A 26,633-nucleotide genomic window follows, 5' to 3' on the forward strand; every position below is an offset into this window, starting at 1 on the left:
AGGGGCCCTGTAGGGCTCCTTTTTTTTTTTTAAAGGGGACGTTTTCATTTTCCATATTGTTTAAATATCCACATTCCAGATGAAAATAATCAAGGAAATATTGCTGATTAAATAATCTATTTACTGGATTGTTAATTAAAGTATAAGTTAAGTTCCTCCTGGAATTTTACCTTTACTTTCCTCCAATGAAATTAGATTGGATTAAATACAATTTTGGTCGGCTACTATCTGCTTAAATTCTGGTTAAAATCCTTGGAAAATTGACCCAGCTAGATGTTTAAATCTCTGAACAATTTACCATGGGTGGAGTACCAGCAAAATCATTAACAATCCTAGCATTCATATATTTGAATGTAGACTATCTGATAATTGTATTTTGAGTTCATGAAAATCAAAATCGAATCAAGCTGAAGCCAGACATTTGAGGAATCTGTGTGCATATTAGCAAGAAGAATATGTGCATGAAGACATACTAGGTTGTATCCTAGGTTATATCAAGATAAGAGATCAGAATTGGGAGATATAAGTTATTATATGTGACGGTTAAGGTTGTGTATTAACTTGGCTGGGCCATAATTCTCAGTGGTTTGGCAGCCTCGTGTTGTTGTGATCACTTCCATGATGAGATTTGATATAATATGATTATCTCCATGATGGGATCTGCTGTGAGTAACCAATCAGTTGAGAGGGAGTTTCCTTGGGCAGGTGACCTGCATTGAATGTAAGGGGACATTCTGGAAAGTTTCGGGGGTTTTGCTTTCCCTGGATCCTGCAGCTGGTTCCTGTTACTCTGACCTCTGGTTCTTGGGACTTGAGCTAGCAGCTTACCTGTGGTCTTGCCTGCCTATCTTGGGTTTCATCGATCTTCTCATCCAGTGAGCAAGAGCCTTGCTCTCTGACCTGTGGATGTTGGGTTCACCAGCCCCTGCAGCTACATGAATCAGGAGAAGCCTCTATCCCGACCCATGGACTTGGACTGTTGCAGTATCTACAACTGTATGATATAAATCTATTTATAGGCTTTACTGGTTTTGCTTCTCTAGAGAATCCAGCCTGAAACATTACATTAAACAAAGTACACAAAATGTGTTGTTTTTTTTGAATAAAAATTTGTGTAGCCAATATACTGTTTTTTCTGTGAGAGTAGGGAATGAGGGAGAAATAGAACTTCTTTTGTTTCTTGGTTTAACTTATAAGCTATCTTGGAGAAGACATGAGAACTTTAAAATCCCTTAGTGGCATTTAAAAAAATTTTTTTATTGTGTTTTTGCTGAAGTTAATTTCTCAAATATTTATACACATTGTTTTGTGACATTGGTTGCAGTCCCCACAATGTGATGGTACCCTCCTTCTTTCCACCCTGGGTTCCCTGTGTCCATTCATCCCGTTTACTATTTTTTGTTTTATAGTCCTGTCTAATCTTTGAAGAGTAGGCTTTGGGAATGATTTCAGTTCTGGGTTAACGGAGTGTCCGGGGACCATAGCTTCACGGCTTCCTCCAGTCTCTGTCAGACCATTAAGTCTGGTCTTTTTACATGAATCTGAATTCTGTTCTGCATTTTTCTCCTACTCTGTCCAGCACTCTCTGTTGTGTTCTGTCAGGGCAGTCATTAGTGGTAGCCAGGTATAAAACCAAAAAAAAAAAAAAAAACCCGTTGCCGTTGAGTTGATTCTGACTCACAGCAACCCATTAAGACAGAGATCCGCCTCATACGGTTTCCAAGGAGTGCCTGGTGGATTCAAAATGCCTACCTTTTGGTTAGCAGCCCTAGCTCTTAACCACTACACCACCAGGGATTCCAAGCTGGGTATAGTACTGCTCTTAATGATGATGCTAATAAAACCTCTAGTTAGGATGCTGTCAGCCTCAAGTAAGAAAAATTCCTGTTCAAACTTGTTTCATTTGTAAGGATATTTATTTTCTCACCAAACTGGAAGTGGGCTTCACAGCTGATTGATGCAGTAGTTGGAAAACGGACAGGGGTCTCTGCTTTTTGGTTTTTTTTGAAACCCATGTACATTTATATCACCTTCTTTAAAAATATATATCATTTGTGCTACAGAAAGAAAAAGATCGCACAGTGAAATGTCACATACCAAATTTCAATTCAGTGGAGTCCATCGGTACACTAACGTGAGCCACCAGATCAAGAAATTTTATACTAACCTCCTGCCAGATCTTCATTTAAATGCACTTCTAAATGCATCACTGTGTAGGCAGGTCAAGGCTCTGCACTGCCCTTTTAGAACTCAAGCCTACCGTTGTCCGTTCATGTACAATTGTATGAGTATACATCTACAGCACATTTTCAGCACACTCAAACATACACCAAGACCCAGGCATGCTAGTCACACATATTCTAGTCATGGTATAATGGTCGGATATATAATAATGTGCATGAAAAATGAATCAGGGAAATACTAATAGTGATTCAACTTGACACAAACATTTCCTACTACTCCTCTTTCAAGTTTCTTGATTTTCACCTGGAGAATACCTGAGATTGCAAGATGAGATGTTTTAAAATTTTCTATAATTTACTTTTAGCTGTATCAATCAGGGTTTTTCTCAATACCGTGCAACCAAAAAAACAGACTGCTGAGGCTGATAAAAGGCTGCAAATGTCACCCATAACTCTCAATTTCACATTGTGTGTTATCAGAATAGCCTCATTTTTAGCATTCATTGTTTTTACATAAAGATGTTATAAATCTGAAACTTTTAAGCAATCATTTGTGCTAATACCATTTTAATCTATTTTATATTAGGGTTCCAGGAAAATTTCATTTGACAAAATGACTCTCCTGCTAAAAAAATCTAATCATCATTGACCTACACTGTGCAAAATATCCAAATATTAGGAAAATGTAGATTATGTCACAAAGCCAGAGCCTGCAAATTCAATTTTCCTGTGAAATAATAATTTTTGAAGTGGGTGATCGCCCGAGATATTTAAAGTTGATGGAGTTAATTTTACACAGCAAAATTAGGAGTCCTGATGGCATGCTGGTTAAAGCTCTCGACTGCTAACCCAAAGGTCATCGGTTCAAAACCACCAGCTGCTCCATGGGAGAAAGATGTGGCAGTTTGCTACTGTAAAGATTACAGCCTTGGAAACCCTATGGGGCAGTTCTACCCTGTCCTATAGAGTTGCTATGAGTCAGAATTGACTTGACGACACCTTTTTTTTTAAATAAAGAAAGTGAGCCTAAGTATACATGGCTCCTCTGAGTTAAATAAAAATGTAACCAATTTTCAAAATTATACATTACTTTTATAACAAATACTCATCTATTCAAAAATTCAGAGTAGAATTAGCTATATGCATTACATATTTTACAACTTCCTTTGTAAGATATAATAGAAGGATAAGATTCAAAGTCTAAAGAATTTTACTACTAGTAGTTAGGAATGAAATTCCTTCCTCGGGTCATTACTATCATATATACAACCACCTTCCTAGTGTTGTGAGGAATAAGTGGAACAGTGTATGTGGATGTAGCAAACTACTATACAAATGACAGTTAATGTCATTATTCTTAGGTTATATTTCCCTGTCTTGGACATCATCATCATCTTGGTTTAATAGAGTTCCTAAATAAGTAATCAGTGTAAAACTATTTTGAAGAGTCTGAAGTGCTCATACCAATGTGAAGAAGCAATTAACATTCAAATTCTTAAGCCTTTCTAAATCATTCCAGTGACATACTATTATGCAAAGGACATATGCTAGTTACAGGTAAACTGATCATAGTCTCAATCTATGTTGATTGTTTTGTCAAAGTATGTCATTTCTCATAAACGAAATGTGACAACGATGTATAGGTAACAGTAGTTTTAAAGGTCTTCTTGAGGTTCTTAGTGTATTTTTAAATTATAATGTTAATACCGTATACTTACAAAGATGTTTTATGGTTATACCATAGCAGGAAATTCTTTACTGGGACAAAGAAGATGTACTAAAAGCCAAGTGAATTACTATAATTAAATACATTTAGCTTATTGACATTTTTCTGAAAACAAAGAGAGCTGGGGCACATCCACCGAAGTCTGCCATTCTGGCTCCTCTGCTACAAACTGGAATCAAAGTTTTAGAATTCCCATGATCTTGAAGGTTTTGTCTGTTTAAGCTTTAGAGGGCTTTTGTTTTCCTTTTGGCCACTAGATTTTTCAGGAAAAATTCACCTATTTAGAAAAAATGAAAACACAGTATTAATTTAAAGTAAATAATTTAAATTAATTAATATCGATTTACAGTAAATAAGTGACTACTATTTCACAACTAGACTTCAGTGCTTCCCAATTGTTTTTAGCTTCACCACCTACATATATTTTTAAGACTTTTTTATTTATTGGGATTTTCTCTTTTCTCAAATTCCAATGGCAACATTTATCCCCTGTAGCCTCACATATCCCCTGTAGCTCTGGCCCTTTTTCTAACAATAATGATTAAGTCATTGTTCTTTTTTAAAAAAAATTCTTAGCACTACAGTCTCTGTGATTATTCTTCCTGGTAACCCAGTATTACAAAGGGTGACCCTATTGTGTCTATTGGTCTACTTCTGTGTATTTATTCTACTTTATGTGCACTATCTTATTCCTCATCGCTGACAAAGAATTGCTGTTGGCAAAATTCATTTCGGAGAGCAATTCAGCTACATTATTAGCCTGGATCTGATGTTTATAAAACAGACCTCGTTGCAGTTGAGCAGACTCATCTGATGGAATCTCTTTAGCTTATTCCCCTCTAGGGAAGCCAGAGCTCCTCATTTATAATGGACTTTCCCCCACCCCCGAAGTTGTGCCTGTGCAATCAGTAGGCTGCTCAGAGGGGCACGTTCACTTTTTCAGCCATTAGGGTTCCACTGAGTCTACCACGGTTGCAGCATAGCTTCATGCTTATCGGGAGAGCTTGACACTGGAGGCCTGATTTTATGAGGAGTCTGATTAACTTCTCTTTGTCATCTTCCACATATGACCATATCTGTACACAATCACCAAGTATCCCAAGGCTCATAACCCAGTCAAGTAATGGAAAGAGTAATCCATGCTGCTCTGTACCTCATCTAAATCGAGGAGGAGGAAAACCAACACTTTCACACTTTAATCCATCATCCAAGTTCAATGCTTCAAATACCAGAATTCTATCTTTTACTAGTAATTTAAAAAAACATTAAAAAGTTCCCAGCTCACTTCCTTATAAATGTTAAGTTTTTTTCCTTGAAATAAATAAACATTCCTTTCAAATGATATTGCTCTACTTGAACCAGGCTAGAAGCTGAGATTAGTTCTCTCATTTATGTATTTTAAGTCTGCCAGCAGCACTGTTTGAAAAATAAATCCCTTGTAATTACTGGTTTCCAAAGTCCCCAAACTCTGTCAGTCAGTGTTGAATCAAATTCTTAGGTTTTATAACCAGGATAAGCTCTTAGTTCATTAAAATGTCTTGAATTTCTTCATAGAACACATGGAATGTTACTAATACTTGAACATTAATTTTTACAAATACTATTTATACCTATTTCAATATGATTTAGACTCCAAAAGGCAATGGTGGGTGGTTTATAGAAAACAGTCATGTAAAAGATCATTAAAAGTAATAACACATATTTTAGGCATATATAAAAACAACTAGTTGTTTATTCAAGAAATTTTAATTGTTAAGTCCAACTGACAGTGGAAACATCATAAACCTTTTTTAGATTAAAGTCAGTCATCAGATATGTTCTCCTGGACCTTCTGATGGCCATTATAACCTTACTTTTTAATCCTTGGAAAATGCTTTTATTTTCATAAATCAGCTCAAGCTCCTAACTAAAATAGGAGCTAAAATTCCAAAAGAGAAAAATTGCTATTGTAGCTAATAACAACACTAAAAATTTCTGCAGGAAAAATAATCTTATAGATTTTTTTTCCATTGCCTCTCGGAGGAAAACACAAAGAAACTAATGGTGCAAGCAGCCTGGCTATCAAATAAATACTTCCAAGGGTTTAAATTAATTTGAAATTGGAAGCCTGGAGATGCAGCTGGCATTTCCAAATGAATATATATTTTTCAGAAAACCATATTATATGCTTGACTGATACCTATTATTTCTGAATAACCTACTACTGGAATCTACACATAGAACAGACTGATTATTTCTGCTTTCCTCATTGCAGCTGAAGTATAAAGGGGGGAGATGCTTCATTTAAGGAACAAATTAGATTTAAGAGAAACTTTCCCTTAACATAACCCTCATGGACCAAAGCTCCTAAAGATGCCCAGAAAAGATTTTTTTTTTTTCTTTATTTTTAAATAAAGACAACCACAGCTATTATAAATCTAGAAGTTTGGTGATATGGGGTAGACCATAACATAGGAAGTTATGGTCTAAACAAAACCATTCCCTGCTGTTTATCTTACCTGCCTTATATGAAGAACGCACCAGAGGGCCACTTGCAGTATAATGAAAGCCAAGTTCATTTCCTACTTTTTCCCAGTATTTGAACTTTTCAGGAGTAATGTATTCTTCAACCTAGATTTAAAGAATTACTTCTGATCAGATTCTGGAATTCACCTAAATCATTTTGATTCTACAGAAAATCTATGCCAATGTATACAGAATGGTTTTCACTTCCTAATTTATCCAGCCCCCAGACTTGCCTCCTCCTCACTGACTCCCTTTCTACTGATAACTTGTTGGCAACTCTATCGGAACATAATTATAGGGAATTAGAGTGGAAGAGAAACATATCAATTTTATCCTACATTAGCTATTCCAAAGGACAGGGAAAGAAAATAAGATTATATATCTATTATATCTGTATTATTCCTTCATTGGCTAACAGGTATAATCAAGAATCAATAGCATCTATAATACTTTTGAGGACAAGGCTATGTCTCACTCATCTTGTATCTTCTGCTTAGCACTGTGTCTGGCAAATGGTCACTACTCAACACAAGTTTCTTGAATAAATAAAAAAACATCCAGTATTAGTTTTTATAGATATAGGAAGACTGGCTTCTGTTTCTCACTTCACCTCTGGCTCTCATATAACTCTAGAACAAATCACAACGTTTTTCCCATAGGTACACTTAAGTTGTATGATTTGAGGAACAGCAAACAAGTGCCAGTTGGGCTGCTTTCTACAAATAAAGCGGAAATTGTGACTTAAAATACACATGGAACATTATGCTAAAAAGCCAGCAGCTTCTTAATTTTACCTATGGACTATAAATGTTTAATTCAAATTACCAATAAACTTTCGGTAATATAAGACAGTTGTACCTTAAGGTGGCGCTTTGTTGGCTGCATATATTGTCCTAAAGTCAAACAGTCCACATCTGCCTCACGAAGTGCTGTAGAAAAAAAGCACACATTGCATTAGCCGATGTTATTATGATGTTAAAATTAGAGATCTAAACATAATTTTCCTGAGGAGCACTTCAGAACAGCATGACCTTCACGTTGTCTATAATTCTGATGTTGGAGAATAAGACTATATCTATTAATTCAAAAGGATTTTATGGGCCAGGGACTAAGGTAAGGTTTGAAAACAGGGATGATTAAGACAGTCATGTGGGTTGACAGACACAAGGACAGATGCCTTTAATACTGTGGAATAAATGCTAAAATAGGATGGAGGGTGTTTTAGAGCAGGAGTCTGTTAGGCAAAAAGGTAAAGGGAACAGTATATACAAAGGACTAAAAACACTCATATCATAGACCAAATATGCTGAATTAGGTTTCTAATATACGTATAAGATATATTCTGAGGGATGTCATCTGACCTCTGATATACCAGAATCTTTCTAAAAACAAACTATGTATTGTGGTAAAGAGCAACCTTTTTTTTGTGTTTTTAATTTTTTTTTTAATTGTAGTAAATATGTCTGTAACAAAATATATGCTATTTCAACATTTTTTTAAGTGTACAATTCCGTGACATTGATTACATTCATCTTGTTATGCGACCATTACCACCATCCATTTCCAAATTTTTCCATCACCCTTAACAGAAGCTCAGTGCCCACTAAGCAGATTCCCCCTTTCCCCTCCCTCCCGTTGCTGGTAACCACTCTCTATACACTTGCCTAGTCTAGATATTTTATATAAGTGGGATTACAAAATACTTGTCCTTTTCCGATCGACTTCCTCACTGTCATATTTTCAAGGTTCATCCGTGTGGTGGCACGCATCAGAACTTCATTTCTCTTTAGGGCTGAGTAATATTCCATTGTATGGATGGACCACATTGTGTTTATCCATTCATCTGTTAATGGACACTTGCGTTCTTTCCACCTTTGGCTGTTGTGGGTGTGCTGCTGTGAATATTGGTGTGTATTTATCTGTTAAGCCTCTGCTCTCAGACTCTTGGGGATATACCTAGGACTGGGATTGCTGCGGCACATGGTAATTCTACGTTTAACTTTTTTTTTTTTTAATTAACTTTTATTGAGCTTCAAGTGAACGTTTACAAATCAAGTCAGACTGTCACATATAAGTTTATATACACCTTACTCCATACTCCCACTTGCTCTCCCCCTAATGAGTCAGCCCTTCCAGTATCTCCTTTCGTGACAATTTTGCCAGCTTCCAACTCTCTCTATCCTCCCATCTCCCCTCCAGACAGGAGATGCCAACACAGTCTCAAGTGTCCACCTGATGACAAGTAGCTCACTCTTCATCAGCATCTCTCTCCTACCCACTGTCCAGTCCCTTCCATGTCTGATGAGTTGTCTTCGGGAATGGTTCCTGTCCTGGGCCAACAGAAGGTTTGGGGACCATGACCACCGGGATTCCTCTAGTCTCAGTCAGACCATTAAGTCTGGTCTTTTTATGAGAATTTGGGGTCTGCATCCCACTGATCTCCTGCTCCCTCAGGGGTTCTCTGTTGAAGAGCAACCTTTTATTACTATTTAAACTTATTACCCTTTGAACCAACAAATAACTGCAAGTAAGCCAAGGACCCTCAGGTAAAATAAACCATTTTATGCTTCAAAATTTAAAATCCCCATGAATTACAAGGCAAATAGGCTTATGGGACTAACACTCAGCAAAGTCCAAAGCACACATCATGTGACAACGTACAAGTAAGTTTTTCCTGAAAGACCCGGATTAGTCTTTCTCATCTCTGAATTGTTGGTGTATACCTGAGAGCCTGGGACTTGACTGGCTCTAAAACACCATCCAATGGCTGAATGACAAAGGTGAATGAAATCATGTTTTTACATGATAAGAGGGTGAGGAATAAAATGAAATACAAATTTCATATCCTGAGTGCCATTCATGCCATCCAAAGAAGTTCTATGAAAACACACTTCCTTTCCTTTTTATGCTGCCATTTACAACCATCTGCTGTACTTTGTCCTATTGGCACTTACACTGAGACCATGGAAAAAAGAGGAAGCATAAATTTAACACAGCCTTCAAAGTGGGGTTCCTGCTATTACTCAAATTAAATGGGGAAGAATCATCATTTTTCAGATTTTTTACCTTTCATTGTTGCATATACTTGCTCATCATTCTCCCCTAAACCCAACATTATAGATGTTTTAGAAATAACATCAGGCCGAACCTCCTTGGCATGCTTCAGTACACGTAAAGACTGGTCGAAATTGGCCCGGGGATCACGAACTTTCCTTGAAAACAGCAGGGCTGTTATCAGCAAAAATAACACAAGTTCAACCAAGAACAGTTATGCAAGCAACCTGAAAGACTAGAAAAGTACATTCTGGACAACATATAACACACAGTTCATTGGTAGCATTTGTGCACAAATGTCTGCTAATTTAGGAAAGAAAACAAGGCCTGGCTGGGCCTCCTAGCTTCCTCTACTTTTAAGCCCTATTAAGCCTAGGGCAGAAAATAAAATGGGAGAAACATTTTAGTTTATGAATTATTCATTGAGAAACCAGAATTCAGAAGCTGAAAACGAGTGAGTGTAAGGGGTAGTCGAGAGAGAATTGTAAAAGAGTAGAAGTAAGAAAACCTCTATATTGAACAAAGAAAAAACTATTTAACCTGAACCCACATTTTGGAAGTCTGAAACTTTTCTGTTCATTTCTTTTCTAAAGGCTTAGCTGCCCTCTGCTGGTGAGTATACAACATCGCCATCTCTTAGGTAAAGAAATGCACGATTCTGGAATTTTCACTGAAAGGATGTTTCTTAGGTGAAACCAGAGAAATTGGCACCCACTGGTGGTGGTATCATAACATATGACAGGGTTGGAACAGGCTTTGTGCCAGATTTCGACAGCAACCAAACCACCATGGCTTAAATGCCGACAATGCCAAAAGGCAAAAAGCTACTGATGTTAAACTAGCTAGCATTCATTTGAATTCTAATATAGCTTTATTTAATCTAAATGATTTAGGTTTTTTTTTTTTTTTTAACTCAGAGACTAATTGACAGGAAGAAACAAATTTATGAATTTAAGAATAACCAGATAGAAGCTGGCGAAATGGACACAAAAAGAGAGAGTGGAGGGAGGGAGCGGGTTGTCTCACTCAGGGGAGAGCAATTGGGAGTATGTAGCAAGGTGTATGTAAGTTTTTGTGTGAGAGACTGACTTGATTTGTAAACTTTCACTTAAAGCACAATAAAAAGTTAAAAAAAAAGAATAACCAGAAAATCAACAATACAGAAAGCAATTACTTTTCTAAAGGATTTCTCCACTGAATTTAAGCTATTCTTTTAGATGTTTATGATTTAGTGGAAACGGTGGTTATTGTTTACCATAACTTTTCAAGTTCTATTAAAGAATAATGTGTATAAGCTAATAAAAATCACTGCCAAGTAGTTTACTGAAATTAAAGGCAATGAATAAGGTCCAATATTAATCTTGTCTGAAGGTTAAAATAGTTTCATTTTCCTGAAATTTGAATATACTCATAAGTGGAATAACAGTCTGTAATTATTCTTAACTATCAAAAAATATAATGAAGAGTAAAGAACATAGTATCTACTTTTTAAAGAGATCTAAAATACATTTGAATGGTACCAGCTTTTCCGCATCATTAACTGCATATATCAGCACCAAATGTATTTTTAAAAGCCTTTTCTTTAGAATTACAATTGCAGCAATTGCTCTTGTGCAATTTTTTTCTTTTTGATACCTGTACTTTGATAGAATTCCCCAGTGAAGCCATCTGGTCCAGGACTTTTTTTTTGTTAGGAGGTTTTTGACTACTGATTCAAGCTCTTCACTTGTTATGGGTCTGTTGAGATTTTCTATTTCTTCTTGAGTCAGTTTAGGTAGATTATGTTTCTAAAAATTTGTCCATTTCATCTAAGTTATCAAATCTGTTGGCATATAGTTGTTCACAGTATTTTATGATCCTTTTTATTTCTTTTGACTTAGTTGTATCATCTCCACTTTCATTTCTTAATTCGGTTATTTGCATCTTCTTTTTTTTGTCAGTCTAGCTAATTTTATCGGTCTTTTCAAAAAACCAACTTCTGGTTTTGTTAATTCTCTCTATTGGTTTTCTATTCTCTATCTCATTTGTGAAAACTGTACTTCAGAAAAAAAAAACCCATCGGCACTTACAATACACTATTAAAAAAAAAAGATGCACATTGTATGTGTATCAAAAAACAGACACATTAATACTAAGGTGTTAATAACAGATATTACTGAGTAGGAATATCATGTTTATGTTCTTTTTGTTGGCTATATTTCCTGACTTTTCTTGTAATAGGAAACCCTGGTGGTGTAGTGGTTAAGTGCTACGGCTGTGAGCCAAAGGGTGGGCAGTTTGAATCTGCTAGGTGCTCCTTGGAAACCCTGTGGGGCGGTTCTACTCTGTCCTATAGGGTCACTATGAGTCGGTATCGACTCGACGGCACTGGGTTTGTTCGTTTTTTTTTTTTTTTTTTTTTCTTGTAACAGGTATACAGTGCTTTTCTTCAAAAAAGAACGGAAAAGTTCACTTTGAAAGAGTCAATTGCAAAGTTCTCCCCTGAAAAATATGAGGAAATCTAACAGATCTGACTCTCCTAACTTCCCCCATATTACTTTCTATGGGTAATCACCTCTGTAATTCTGGGACTGTTTCTACATTATGTGCATACACATCTAATCCTGACAGAGCAACTTTCTCTATTGCTTTAAGATCTCCTCGGAAATCAGGGGTGAGGCATTCCACGAGAATTTTTGGATTCCTAGGGAGAAAAAAATAAGTATCAAACTGAGGAAAAGAACTGATGTAACTATTGCTCAAAACAGAATTTTTCAATACTCGTTCAGTATCAGTTTAAAAACATACACAAAGTTTAGACTAACACTCAAGTACGAAAGCCCATAGGTAAGTTTGAAACTCTGAACCCCTCAAATTTTCTGCAAATATCTATCTGTATGTACAAATACGCTTTTTCTGAGAAATGGTCACATAACTTCCAGCAGATTATTGGAAAGATTTATAATCCCCCCAATAAGTTAGTAACTATTGCTTTGAGGTAAAAACCCTAAATAAACTGTATATAGAACAAAAAAGATCCTTAAGTTATATACTAGCAAATGCAAAACCAAGTACCTTTCTTTTAAGTATGATACAGTCTTTGCAAAGTGCTCAGCTCCCCCATCAGGCATATCTAGAAACAAAACAATCCACTGCTCAAGATGATGTCACAATTTAGCAAGAGCCACTTTCTAAAGAGGCCATAACACACTAACCATCTCGGTCCACAGACGTCAGGACAACATAATCCAGACCCCACTCTGCAATTGCCTTTGCAGTATTGAAGGGCTCATTGGCATCCAGGGGAGGCGGCTTTCTTGCAGTCTTAACAGAACAAAATCTGCAACCTCTTGTACATGTGTCGCCCATCAACTAGAACAGGGATGTTACAGTTTAGAGCAAATGGACAGACGATCTTCAAGAACATAATGTTGAAAGAATGAGGCAAGTTGCAAAGAACGTGCACAGTTTGATTCTGTTGATGAAAAGTTTGAAACATCCAAAACTAAACAATATGCAGTTAAGGAATACAAATATATGTAATAAAACTAGAAAGATAAAAAAAAAAAACAAACAATAAACTCAGAATTAAGAAGAGTAATTAGCGAAGAGGGAAGGGACGGGATCAGGAAGGGCCACACAGGAGGCAAACAAGATAATGCTAATGTTGCACTTTCAAACGGAGGTGAGTATCTGAGCGTCTGTTGTATTGTTCTTTTTTACAGCTTACAAAGATTTTGTAAACATTCTTTGGTATCTGCTCTATAATCAATACAAATGACCTTAAAAGAAATAAAATATGCAGTTGTTTAACAGATCAGTGTGCAGGTCTCTGGGAGGTAAACAGAAGGCACAGGTCTTTCTGTTAAATAAATTAAACAGAAAACACATAAAAGAGCAATCATAAATAACATTTCCAAACATTAATAAAGGAGATCTCTCAAGGTAGCACACGACTAGCTGCTAGACAGATGGAAGACTCAACAACAGGCTTATTCTGAGAAGGGTGAGATCGTAACAGGCTGGATTATTCAACACTATGCCCTTCTTTTTTTTTTTTTTTTCTTCATATCTCTCATAAAGTCATGTTATGAAAAATCTGACCAGAGATTCATAATGCACATTTTGAATTCCCCAGTGAAGCCATCTGGAAGACACAAAATATTTCCTTTCAGTTTCCAGACAAAAGCTTCAGTGTCTGAGGCTGGTCTCACCATGATTGTGGCTGTGGCTGTGGCGTATTCTCCACCTCCCCAACACTCTCCAATATTAGGACACCGTGCTTCCTCACACACCTGTGAGCAAAAGGAATTAAATACAACGAAATTGAAAATATCCATGAATTGAACAACTAGTGACCAGACATTTTAAGCTGCCCATTCTTTACACATATTTATGAAAAAATTCACTATGCAAAAATGCCAATTCATATGTGTATTGTTGTTGTTGTTAGGTGCCCTCGAGTCGGTTCGGACTCATACCGACTCTATGCACAACAGAACAAAACACTGCCTGGTCCTGCGCCATCCTCACAATTGTTGTTAGCCTTGAGCTCATTGTTGCAGCCACTGTGTCAATCTACCTTGCTGAGGGTCTTCCTCTTTTCCACCGGCCCTGTACTCTGCCAAGTATGATGTCCTTCTCCAGGGACTGATCCCTCCTGACAACACGTCCAAAGTATGTAAGATGCAGTCTCGCCATCCTTGCCTCTAAGGAGCATTCTGGCCGCACTTCTTCCAAGACAGATTTGTTCATTCTTTTGGCAGTCCATGGTATATTCAATATTCTTCGCCAACACCACAATTCAAAGGCATCAACTCTTCTTCTGCCTTCCCAATTCATTGTCCAGCTTTCACATGCATATGATGTGATTGAAAATACCATGGCTTGGGTCAGGCGCACCTTAGTCTTCAGGGTGACATCTTTGCTTTTCAACACTTTGAAGAGGTCCTTTGCAGAACATTTGCCCAATGCAATGCGTCTTTTGATTTCTTGACTGCTGCTTCCATGACTGTTGATTGTGGATCCAAGTAAAATGAAATCCTTGACAGCTTCAATCTTTTCCCCATTTATCATGATGTTGCTCATTGGTCCAGTTGTGAGGATTTTTGTTTTCTTTATGTTGAGGTGTAATCCATACTGAAGGCTGTGGTCTTTGATCTTCATCAGTAAGTGCTTCAAGTCCTCATCACTTTCAGCAAGCAAGGTAGTGTCGTCTGCATAACGCAAGTTGTTAATGAGTCTTCCTCCAATCCTGATGCCCCGTTCTTCTTCATATAGTCCAGCTTCTCGTATTATTTGTTTAGCATACAGATTAAATAGGTATGGTGAAAGAATACAACCCTGATGCACACCTTTCCTGACTTTAAACCAGTCAGTATCCCCTTGTTCTGTCCGAACAACTGCCTCTTGATCCATCTAAAGGTTCCTCATGAGCACAATTAAGTGTTCTGGAATTCCCATTCTTTGCAGTGTTATCCATAGTTTGTTATGATCCACACAGTCGAATGCCTTCGCGTAGCCAATAAAACACAGGTAAACATCCTTCTGGTATTTTCTGCTTTCGGCCAGGATCCATCTGACATCAGCAATGATATCCCTGGTTCCACGTCCTCTTCTGAAACCGGCCTGAACTTCTGGCAGTTCCCTGTCAATATACTGCTGAAGCCGTTTTTGAATGATCTTCAACAAAATTTTGCTTGCGTATGATATTAATGATATTGTTCTATAATTTCCACATTCGGTTGGATCACCTGTCTCGGGAATAGGCATAAATATAGATCTCTTCCAGTCAGTGTGCCAGGAGGCTGTCTTCCATATTTCTTGGCATAGATGAGTGAGCACCTCCAGTGCTGCATCTGTTTGTTGAAACATCTCAATTGATACTCCATCAATTCCTGGAGCCTTGTTTTTCGCCAGCGCCTTCAGAGAAGCTTGGACTTCTTCCTTCAGTACTATCGGTTCTTGATCATATGCCACTACTTGAAATGGCTGAATATCAACTAATTCTTTTTGGTATAATGACTCTGTGTTTTCCTTCCATCTTCTTTTGATGCTTCTTGCATCATTCAATATTTTCCCCACGGAATCCTTCACAACTTGAGGCTTGAATTTTTTCTTCAGTTCTTTCAGCTTGAGAAAATGCCAAGCATGTTCTTCCCTTTTGGTTTTCCATCTCCAGCTCTTTGCACATGTCATTTTAATACTTTATTTTGTCTTCTCGAGACGCCCTTTGAAATCTTCTGTTCAGTTCTTTTACTTCATCAATTCTTCCTTTTGCTTTAGCTGCTCGACGCTCAAGAGCAAGTTTCAGAGTCTCCTCTGACATCCATCTTGGTCTTTTCTTTCTTTCCTGTCTTTTCAGTGACCTCTAGCTTTCTTCATGTATGATGCCCTTGATGTCATTCCACAATTGGTCTAGTCTGCGGTCACTAGTGTTCAGTGTGTCAAATCTATTCTTCAGATGGTCTCTAAATTCAGGTGGGATATACTCAAGGTCATATTTTGGCTCTCGTGGACTTGCTCTGATTTTGTTCAGTTTCAGCTTGAACTTGCATATGAGCAATTGATGGTCTGTTCCACAGTCGGCCCCTGGCCTTGTTCTGACTGATGATATTGAGCTTTTCCATCGTCTCTTTCCGCAGATATAGTCAATTTGATTTCTGTGTGTTCCATCTGGCGAGGTCCATGTGTAGTTGCCGTTTATGTTGGTGAAAGAAGGTATTTGCAATGAAGAAGTTGTTGGTCTTGCAAAATTCTATCATTCAATCTCCGGCATTGTTTCTATCCCCAAGGCCATATTTTCCAACTACTGATCCCTCTTCTTTGTTTCCAACTTTTGCATTCCAATCGCCAGTAATTATCAATGCATCTTGACTGCATGTTCGATCAATTTCAGACTGTAGCGGCTGATAAAAATCTTCTATTTGTTCATCTTTGGCCATAGTGGTTGGTACGTAAATTTGAATAATAGTCGTATTAACTGGTCTTCCTTGTAGGCTTATGGATACTATCCTATCACTGACAGCGTTGTACTTCAGGATAGATTTTGAAATGTTCTTTTTCATGAGGAATGCAACACCATTCCTCTTCAAGTTGTCATTCCCAGCATAGTAGACTATATGATTGTCCAATTCAAAATGGCCAATACCAGTCCATTTCAGCTTACTAATGCCTAGGATATCGATGTTTATGCATTCCATTTCATTTTTGACAATTCCCAATTTTCCTAGATTCATACTTCGTACATTCCAGGTTCCAATTATTAATGGATGTTTGCACCTGTTTCTTCTCATTTTGAGTCATGCCACATCAGCAAATGAAGGTCCCGGAAGCTTTACTCCATCCACGTCATTAAGGTCGACTCTACTTTGAGGAAGCAGCTCTTTCCCAGTCATCTTTTGAGTGTCTTCCAACCTGGGGGGCTCATCTTCCAGCACTATATCAGACAATGTTCTGCTGCTATTCATAAGGCTTTCACTGGCTAATGCTTTTCAGAAGTAGACTGCCGGGTCCTTCTTCCTAGTCTGTCTTAGTCTGGAAGCTCAGCTGAAACCTGTCCTCCATGGGTGACCCTGCTGGTATCTGAATACTGGTGGCATAGCTTCCAGCATCACAGCAACACACAAGCCCCCACAGTATGACAAACTGACAGACACATGGGGGATGTGTATATTACATGTATATATATATATTTTTTATATACATATATTAGGACCCTATTTTTTCTTTTTTAAATCAAAAGCTTATAAAAATGTATATATTCTGTATGTGCAAAAAAAAAAAAAGGTCTAGAAGTTTGAACCATTAAAGTAGTGTGGTTAACATTTGAGATTGTGTATGTGACGTACTTTCACATTCAATTTTATGCGCTTTCTAATGAGCGTATATTTCATTTGTAACATAAATCAAATTAACAATAACAACAACAGCAAAACTTTTCCTCCAAGTTGTAGAAAAAAACACATTTTTTTTTTTTGGATGATTAGCTGAGAGATTAGGAATACAGTTATTTTTTCTCTTTTACAGAGAAAAATTATTTTAAATGTATTTCCATTACTGATAGTAATATAGCACTAAATACTTTTATTCACTTTCCCTGCTTTGTTATTTATATATGTAGTATTAATTTTTAAGTTACATATACTTAGAAACACTATATGGCTTTTGGTTAGAAGGGATCATTAACACTTTAACACTTACTGTATGAAGATTTAAATTCCGTAATGTATTTTTCAGCTTATTGTAATTTTTCCCTATGGGAATCTCTGTCTTTAGCCACGGAGGTAGTCTTAACCTGAGGAAAACCAAACATAATCATCTGTTCACAAATATACTGCCAAATAATCACACAGCTTTGAAGTTTCTTTGCTCTATCACAATTTCCAGTTAAGAATTTCCCCATGAACCTGAATTAACTCTTATAATTTCTGTTATAAGAGCAAGAGAATCAAATCTAGACTCACTCAAACTACTTTAGAGAACACTGATAATGAAGTCTAATAGGCACTATTCTCATGTCTATCTTTTGCATAGGCTCAGTTGATAAAAGACTGACTAGTAAAAGAATGAAATGGTTTTGAACATCTCATTCCTCAATGAATAATACTGCCAAAAAGTACTGTATTTGTTCAGATTAAGGAGAAATCCTAACAGTGCACTATCTGCTCTACATTCTAGATTCTTTGATGGTTACTAAATGGAAAAAGGAGACCTGGCGGCTCAAACAGCTAAGAGCTGGGCTGCTAATGGAAAGGCTGGCAGTTTGAACCCATCCAGCAGCTCCACAGGAGAAAGACCTGGTGACCTGCTTTTCTAAAGATTACAGCCAAGTCTGGGGCCTTAAAAGCTTGTGAGTGGCCATCTAAGATACTCCACTGGTCCCACCCTGTCTGAAGGAAGGGAGAATGAAGAAAATCAAATACACAAGGGAAAGATTAATCCCAAAGACTAATGGACCACAACTACCACAGTCTCTACAAGACTCAGTCCAGCACAACTAGATGGTGCCCGGCTACCACCACTGTCTTCTCTGACAGGGATCACAATAGAGGGTCCCAGACAGAGTGGGAGAAAAATATAGAACAAAATTCTAACTCACAAAAAAAGACCAGACTTAATGGTCTGACAGAGACTGGAGAAACCCCAAGAGTACAGCCCCCCAGACACCCTTTTAACTCAGTACTGAAGTCACTTCTGAGGCTTATCCTTCAGCCAAAGATTAGACAGGCCCATAAAACAATAATACAAGTAGCTCAACCATGTACAAGAGACTACATGGGCACACCAGACCAGGGGCAAGAACAAGAAGGCAGCAGGGGACAGGAAAGCTGGGTGAATGGAAATGGGGAACCTAAGGTCAAGGAGAGGACACTGTTGACAAGCCGCAGGACTGGCAACCAATGTCACAAAACAACATGTGCGTTAATTGTTTAATGAGAAACTAATTTGCTCTGTAAACCTTCACCTAAAGCACAATTAAAAAAAAAAAAAAAGATTAAAGCCAAGAAAAGCCTAAGGGATACTTCTATTCTGTCACACAGAGTCACCTTCAGTGGAAAACGACTGGAAGGTACCTAACAGCAACAACAATTAAATGGAAAAAAAGCTAAAACTTGGAGTGGAGTCTAAGCATCCTCAGGTTTCCCTTGACTTCTACCCACTTGTGATCTAGAAATTGTTGGATAAAATATCTCCCAAAACAGTTTGCTCTCTGCACAAAATTCCCTCACGATTCTTTTGAATTAAGGCAAGGTATCCACAAAAAGTCACATATAAAGTGTCTGGGAAAAGTAATAAATTAGATCTTCAGCACCGAGTAACAACTAAAAATTTATCAAGGTCCAAGTAGCAAGGTGATAAGTTATCTGAAGAAAGTAAATGTTGGGCAAAAAATAGGAGATGGTTGTGGAGAATGGTTAGGGCTTCTGGAACAGGTCCTAGGAAGCTTGAAGAAAAGCTGTCAAAGGGACTGAGAAAAGAAAAGGATTCCAACACCTTCACCTATTTATCTGTTCTACTGAGATTTCATCTGTTATCACTTCTAAGGATTTTAGCTAAATTTAACAAGTCAGAAATTAAAATAATATCTAGTCCTTGCTTATATCTGGAAATAATGTGTAATGAAGGAATGACACATAAAAAGTATCCCAGAATTTCAATTACCTTTCTCCCTTCTGTCTTTTTAAGTTTCCTTTATATTCATCCCAGGTACTCTTGTCTGCAAGGTCACCGGATACAAAATCTTGAAGATCTGGTCCATTTTGTAAAAATTCCTTCTTTTTATCTGGCAAAGAACTTAATGTTCTGACTGGGCTGCATAAATATATTCCAAATACCTAGAGAAAAAGTTCATTACACTAGCTTATTTAGCGGCATCTGGAATAGTTTAGTTTTAACCCATTATACTACCCAAAACAGAGGGTAAAGCCAGAGAACTGACTCAGAAATTACGTCATACTATTTAGAAGCTCTAACTGTGTAGGAGCTTAGAATCTAAGATTAAAGATGATTCAAGAAGAACTAGCCAAACCTAAAGAATGGGAGTTAACTGTTTACTGCTAAATATAGAAAAAATTTGGAAAACTTTGGATCTGACAAACACATGTCACATTATCATGTACCCCACTTAACAGTCTTTCCTTAAGTCTAACCTGTAATAGCTGGAGAAGGTACCACAGCTTTGAATTTTCTACCCCTGATTTGCGTTGGGGACATTCAGAAAGAAATCTGCAATAAATCTTTCTGTTTTAGTCTTTGGATGAGCATAAGTGCTAAACGTATAGGAAATGCCCAGTTGGTTTCCGAGCACTGAAAGGAGGGAAACCAAATCTAATGTTTTTATTTTCTAGTTTACGTTGTTTCTATAAACTAGAAAATAAGCATTACAAAGTTCAAGAGTCATATAATGCAAAGAAACTTTGAACAATTAAAAAAGAGTGCCTTTGTCAGGGTAGGAAATGATTGCTACTGCACTTGTCCATGTCTGTCGCTGAAGTCTAGAGGGTAGGCTTTTGTATTCAGCTCCCAACGTGATGTCTAGTACACAGTAAGAGCCCAATTGTTAGCTGCTGTTTTTGTCAGCTGATTCCGACTCATGGCGACCCCCTGTGTGCAGAGTAGAAATGCTTCATAAGGTTTTCAAGGCCATGACCTTTAGGAAACCGAACGCCAGGCCTGTATTCTGAGGTGCTTCTGGGTGGGTTCGAACTGCCAACCTGTCAACCTCTGGGCTAGCAGTCCGGCGCTTAACCATTTGCACCACACCCAGGGACTCCTCTAGAGCCCAATAAAGAATATAATTTGGAGTGCTCCATGCAGTCCCTCAATAAATACAGCATACAAAACACTGTGATAAGCAGAAAACAAGCCCTTAGCTCTAGCCCAGAAATATCTTCAAACGGACCAATACCAGAGGTTCTATCACATGGAATTGTAAGGAGAAATAGATAGTACATGAAAAAATATTTATAACATTATCATCGGACATTCTGAGGGAATGAAAGGATAGGTACCCCACACCCATGGCCCGCCCTGCTCTCCCTGCCGCTCACCCGGGGTCCCAGGGCGCGGGCAGCGCCCCCGCAGCGTAGAGACATTCCCCCTTTTTTTTTTTTTTTTGCTCAGTGGAGTCCAGAGACAAAGAAGTAAGTGACTCCCGGGAAAGGACGTATTGACAAACCGTCGCTCGGTTTATGACAGGACAGTTGAGACATCACAGAGCCGCTGAAAGTTGAGCTGCTCTGCAATCGGCTGCTTTAGCCTTAGAAGCGTCGCGCACTCATGACGCAATACATAACTCTCTACTGGCTACAAAAGCGTGATGACGAAAGACGTTCTCTCTTTGCCGCATCTACGGTGAGGTGAGGATGATTCTGGCCTCAATGGGCCCCGGGAATCTGAAGCCATCGGCTCCGGGAAAAGCCGGCGGCGAGGGTTTGGGCGCGGATCGGTTACTTTGGTTGTTCCGCTGCGTGTCGCGGGCGATTTGGACCTGGCGGCGTCGGGTTTCAGCCCTGTCCTGGGCCTTTACACTTATCTCCCCACCCCCGCCTCCTCCGCTGTTCCGGGATGGTGCGGCCGGGACTGGGCTCCCGGGGCTGGAAAACAGGCTTCGGCCTGACGTTCACCGGCCTGGGCTCGTTACACGCATTTAGAGGTTGCACTTCGCACTCCCACAGGTGGTCTCTCTGGGGCTTTGGTCCGCGTCCTCCCCGGGATTTCTGCCCGGCAGTCTCGGTAGGACTGGAACTCTGCGGGTGTTTGGTGGACAACAGGCCCCGAGCCGGCTTTCTTACCCCGAGTGTTTGTGTTTCAGAATGAAGACCATTCTCAGCAACCAGACTGTCGACATTCCGGAAAATGGTATGAACTTGATGTTTGCCTGTTTTCTTTACTGTATGGCGTATATCTCGTTCTATGGCCTCATGAATACATTCTCTGTTCTAGTCGACATCACTCTGAAGGGACGCACAGTTATTGTGAAGGGCCCCAGAGGAACTTTGCGGAGGGACTTCAATCACATCAATGTAGAACTCAGTCTCCTTGGAAAGAAAAAGAAGAGGGTGAGAATTTTGAGACTTGTATTTATTGTTTGGAAGGTGGTGATTTTTAATAGAGTCAGACGTTATTGTTTTAAAAATTGCAGAATTGAGTTTCAGTGTTTTAACGTTAAAGTTTGGTGCCAAGAATCGTGACTGGTTGTGATGTATTGCTGTAGTGAAACTGGAAAATTTAACTCTGAGTAGAGCACTTTATAAAGCTTAACTATTTAGTCGTTACCAGTGACAGCTCTTACTACCGTTAAGTTAGGTATAACTGATACTTCAGTTTCATGATTGTTTTATAAGGATTTTAGGGATTAGATCTTTTAAATGAGATATTTTAAAGTCAGGTATTTTTGCTTCTATAAAGTTTATTGCAATTTCTACAAAAGTCCTTGCCATTTCTTTGTGAAATTGTACACCTGTGATTGACAGTGGTAAGATTTGTTAAACATTCAGGGTTATGTATCATGTTAACGTTATTTCAGTTGAAAATCATGTGCTTTAATCAGGGTTAATTCTAGAATCTACAGTAATTTAATAAATGGACTATTACATTTCAAGACCACTTATTTCTGGAGAAAATCCTGTAATGAAGTTTTTGTTCTGTTACAGCTTCGTGTTGACAAATGGTGGGGAAATAGAAAGGAACTGGCTACAGTTCGCACTATCTGCAGTCATGTACAGAACATGATCAAGGGTGTTACACTGGTAAGTAGATTGGTCGATAAACAACTACTTCAGAGAATGGGTTATACATGTAATTTAGTGAGATGTGTGAGCTTTATAACTTGGAAATCTGATCAGTAGGCTTTGATTACTTCTTAGTGTGACTCTCACCGCCAGGGCCTCTTGATATAGAAAATATGGATATAACTTCTGAGTTTCTGTCCTGAATGCATTGCTGATGTGGCTGGTCTTTTTCCAAAGACCACACTAGCCTTTAATGAAAAGTTCATGTTGCGTCTTTGCTGAAATGTTTATCTTGCCTTGCTACATTTAGTCATCCTTGAAAACTCAGCTCAGCCCTTCTAGAGTGTACCTGATAATGAAACTCTTGTACCTACCTCCATCATAAAGCTGTCCAGTCATGTTTCCTCTCAGCTACCGTTGCTCAAAGGGCAGGGGGCCTATCTTCGAAACATCAGTACCTGCCATCTGGTTTACCTTAGTAATTCTGTGAATGTTCATCTAATGCCAGAGATGAGAAGCTAGCATTGCTTGCTGTGGGCCCAGGAGGTAGTAAAATAAATGCATCATTAAGGAGCTTTGCAGTCTGGTGAGGAGGCACAAATGTTTGTGTATAAAATGCTTGGAAGGCTTAACACAAGTGGCAGTTGTCATAAAACCTTGGCAATGAATGCTCTGTGAGGGCTGTTAAAATTTAAATTATTTTAAGTATAATGTAAGCATATTACAAATTTTAAAAACTGGATTTCTTGTCTTTCATATTTCTTGGTGTTGTTAATAGTTTGTTTATTTAACATAGGGCTTCCGTTACAAGATGAGGTCTGTGTATGCTCACTTCCCCATCAACGTTGTTATTCAGGAGAGTGGGTCACTTGTTGAAATCCGAAACTTCTTGGGTGAAAAATACATCCGTAGGGTTCGGATGAGGCCAGGTAATGTGCATATCCTCAGATACGATTCAGAGATTTTATTTTTATTTTTTTGCTCCTTGGTACTTGCGAAGGCTGATGTTTTGTATTGCCCATGAGTAAAACCAGATTGGTTTGGAATTGTCTGTTTTGGTTACATGTCCAGTATAATTTTTATACCAGTTGTGATTCCTGATGGTTTATGTATCGAAGTAGTTTGTAGGGTATACTAGCTGTTCAATTAGTTTTGCAAATTGAAATCTTAAAAAGAAGTTTGAAAAGTGGTAAACATTAATAGTGTGAACACTGTCTAGGTTCAGATTTCAGCTCTCACTTTGGGCAAATTACCTTTCTATCTCATTTTACTTGTGTAAAATTGGGAACATTTCATACGAAGTTAAATGAGTTAAAACTGAAAAGCACTTAGATATTTTTTCATAGTAAAATATCAAAGTGTTAAAACTTTAAAAGTTTTTGATTCCTTTGGAGTAGGGAAGGGTGGGGAGAAGAGGGGGTCTTAGTACCGACTTAACAGCTCTCCAAGAATATTATGTGACATTAGCTATAGAAAGACTTAGTACAAAGCTTTATACAATTAAATTGTATTGTCTGAATACCATCCGCTTGTACTCCTTAATCTGAAACCATCTTAGAGCATAACCACTCTGGGACAGTGATTCATTCAAGCAGCAACACATAATTGTGGCCCAGATGAGTCAGATTCTGTAATGCTAGAATCTCCAGAGACAGTTATTTTGTTGTGAATTTTAAATGGGATATATACACAGGTCTTGTTTTTGTGTTGTTGATGCTATGCAGATGCCTTCCGTATTTTTTAGGTGTTGCTTGTTCAGTATCTCAAGCCCAGAAGGATGAGTTAATTCTTGAAGGAAATGACATTGAACTTGTATCAAATTCAGGTTGGTATGTTTAGTATGAGGTGTTTCTAATTGAATAGGTTTAGGAACTTTTGCCTAAATCTTGTAGTTTGAACATACGGAATTTTATTCATTCGATTAGTCTTTAATTGTCAAAAATAAATAAAAAGCTATCCCAAAGATACGCTGAGATTTTAAGGATAGCATATAATAAAGTTTTAGAATCTATTTTTTTTTGGCTGATGTAGTAACTGTTTTTCTTGACTCCTTAGCTGCTTTAATTCAGCAAGCCACGACAGTTAAAAACAAGGATATCCGAAAATTTTTGGATGGCATCTATGTTTCTGAAAAAGGAACTGTTCAACAGGCCGACGAGTAAGATCTAAGAGGTAGGTTCTTGTAGTGTCTTCAAGTTATATTGTCGCTTTAGTTGGGGTCTTTAGTGAGACTGGAGTTGTAATGGCAGAGCATAGATTTGCATTCTGGAGTATAGTACTTTGGCAGAATAAAAGGAGGAGTTGACATGCATTTACTATTAACCAAGGAATCCTGGTTGCAAAGTGGTTAAGCGCTTGGCTGCTAGCTGAAAGGTTGGTGGTTGGAACCCACTAGCCACTCCACGGGTGAATGAAGTAGCATTCTGCTTCTGTAAATATTGACAGACGTGGAAACTCTGTGGGGTAGTTCTGTTCTAGAAGGTCTCTGTGTCGGAATTGATGCAACAGCCAGTGTTTTTGGTTTTTACTATTAACTAGTTGTGACTCAGTCCAATTCTTAAAGTATAGATTATTTAGAACTTTTTTGGGCAAGGGTATTGGATGAATGAGATTTACAGACGTTCTTATTTCTTTCTACAGTTATCCAGCTACGGAAATGAGGCCGGATGATTCCTAAGACTTAACGGGTGATATTTTTAAGATGCAATAAAATTCATTTATTCATTTGGGTCTTTTTATTTTTTAATACCTGTTTCTATCCCAAATACTACTTCAGTAAAACTTAACTGCTTTCCAACTAATTTGAGAGTAACGATTCAGAAGTAAACTTACATGCTAAGAACACAGTAGTATAAGGAGCGATACGTGATGAGGGTTATCTTCTAGTAAGACTTCATGGGAAATGGCGTGAATTTGATTTTTTGAAGGAATACCAAGGATATTTCAGGCAGGAGGACAGATGACAAATACGTGCCTGCTTATCGTTGGGTGTAGAACTTTGGTGACATCCTGCAGATGTCTAAATTTGCTAAGCCATTAATTTGAATATTTGGTGAGGCAGGTACGCCCGTCACTTCTCTGTGTACCAGTAAGTGAAAAACGTCTATGAAGTGGAACAGTGATGGAATTTATCTGTGTTAATGACACATGTGGTTGCCGTCATCCAAGGTCCCCTCAATTTTGTCCTCTCCCCAGTCGTGCTTCCATACCCTAGAACTTGATTGTAAAAACCTTAACACCATGTGCTTTAAATACTATATGATTCTACTTTGTGTAATTGCTACCAGATTTCTATTTCCACTAAAATGTTTACTGAGAGCTTCTCTATCTCTTGGACAATCTGTTGTCTAGCACTGGTACGTGGACTTCAGTTTGACTAAACCAAAAACGAAACCTGTTGCTGTCAAGTCGATTCCGACTCATAGTGACCCTATAGGACAGAGTAGAATTGGCCCATAGTGTTCCCAAGGAGTGCCTGGTGGATTCGAACTGCCAGCCTTTTGCTGGTCAACAGCTGTAGCACTTAACCACTCTAGGGTTTCCTCAGTTTGGGTAGCACTGGCTCAATATACCAAACCAGACTGAGTTGATTCTGACTCGGTGACCTTTTAAGACAGAGTACCCCATGGTGTTTCCAAGGCTGTAATCCCTAGGGAAGCGGAGTGTCACATCTTTGTCCCACAGAGCGGCTGGTGGGTTCGAACCCCTGACCTTTCAGTTAGCAGACAAGCGCTTACCAGGGCTCCTGTTCTTTTATCCATAGCCCAAAAAACCAAAACCCGCTGCTGTGGAGTCGATTCCGACTCCTAGCGACCCTACAGGACAGAATAGAACTGCCCGATAAGAGTTGCTAAGAAGCACCTGGCGGGTTTGAACTGCTGACCCCTTGGTTTGCAGCCGTAGCACTTAACCAGTACACCACCAGGGTTTCTTTTATCTGTAGCATTTGTA

At 38.3% G+C, this 26,633-nt stretch overlaps 2 protein-coding genes across 5 annotated transcripts; one reads left to right on the top strand and one right to left on the bottom strand.

Annotated features, from left to right (window-relative positions):
- Positions 1-475: 475 nt before the first annotated feature.
- LIAS (lipoic acid synthetase) lies at positions 476-21,395 on the bottom strand. 3 transcript variants are annotated; one of them, XM_003411397.4, is made up of 11 exons: positions 21,000-21,395; positions 19,612-19,784; positions 17,650-17,743; positions 13,662-13,742; positions 12,663-12,819; positions 12,523-12,580; positions 12,023-12,151; positions 9,481-9,626; positions 7,273-7,343; positions 6,408-6,519; positions 491-4,186 (listed from the first exon to the last, which is right to left on the bottom strand). In XM_003411397.4, exons 1-11 carry the CDS (start codon positions 21,042-21,044, stop codon positions 4,134-4,136), a joined length of 1,119 nt encoding a protein of 372 aa, XP_003411445.2. In that variant the 5' UTR covers positions 21,045-21,395; the 3' UTR covers positions 491-4,133. The 3 variants fall into 3 exon arrangements, with proteins under 3 accessions (XP_064142004.1, XP_064142003.1, XP_003411445.2); XM_064285933.1 differs by lacking the exon at positions 6,408-6,519 and having other exon boundaries at positions 480-4,186; XM_064285934.1 differs by lacking the exons at positions 12,523-12,580; positions 12,663-12,819; positions 17,650-17,743 and having other exon boundaries at positions 476-4,186.
- On the top strand, positions 21,267-25,406 carry RPL9 (ribosomal protein L9). 2 transcript variants are annotated; one of them, XM_003411303.4, is made up of 8 exons: positions 21,267-21,308; positions 21,764-21,810; positions 21,895-22,010; positions 22,605-22,700; positions 23,479-23,611; positions 24,427-24,507; positions 24,738-24,854; positions 25,323-25,406. In XM_003411303.4, the coding sequence occupies exons 2-7, from the start codon at positions 21,765-21,767 to the stop codon at positions 24,842-24,844; spliced, it is 579 nt and encodes a 192-aa protein (XP_003411351.1). In that variant the 5' UTR covers positions 21,267-21,308; position 21,764; the 3' UTR covers positions 24,845-24,854; positions 25,323-25,406. The 2 variants fall into 2 exon arrangements, with proteins under 2 accessions (XP_003411351.1, XP_010589724.1); XM_010591422.3 differs by lacking the exon at positions 21,267-21,308 and adding an exon at positions 21,579-21,684.
- The last annotated feature ends 1,227 nt before the right edge of the window (positions 25,407-26,633 follow it).

This window comes from Loxodonta africana, chromosome 5 (genome assembly GCF_030014295.1).
Source record: "Loxodonta africana isolate mLoxAfr1 chromosome 5, mLoxAfr1.hap2, whole genome shotgun sequence".
Lineage (NCBI taxonomy): Eukaryota > Metazoa > Chordata > Mammalia > Proboscidea > Elephantidae > Loxodonta > Loxodonta africana.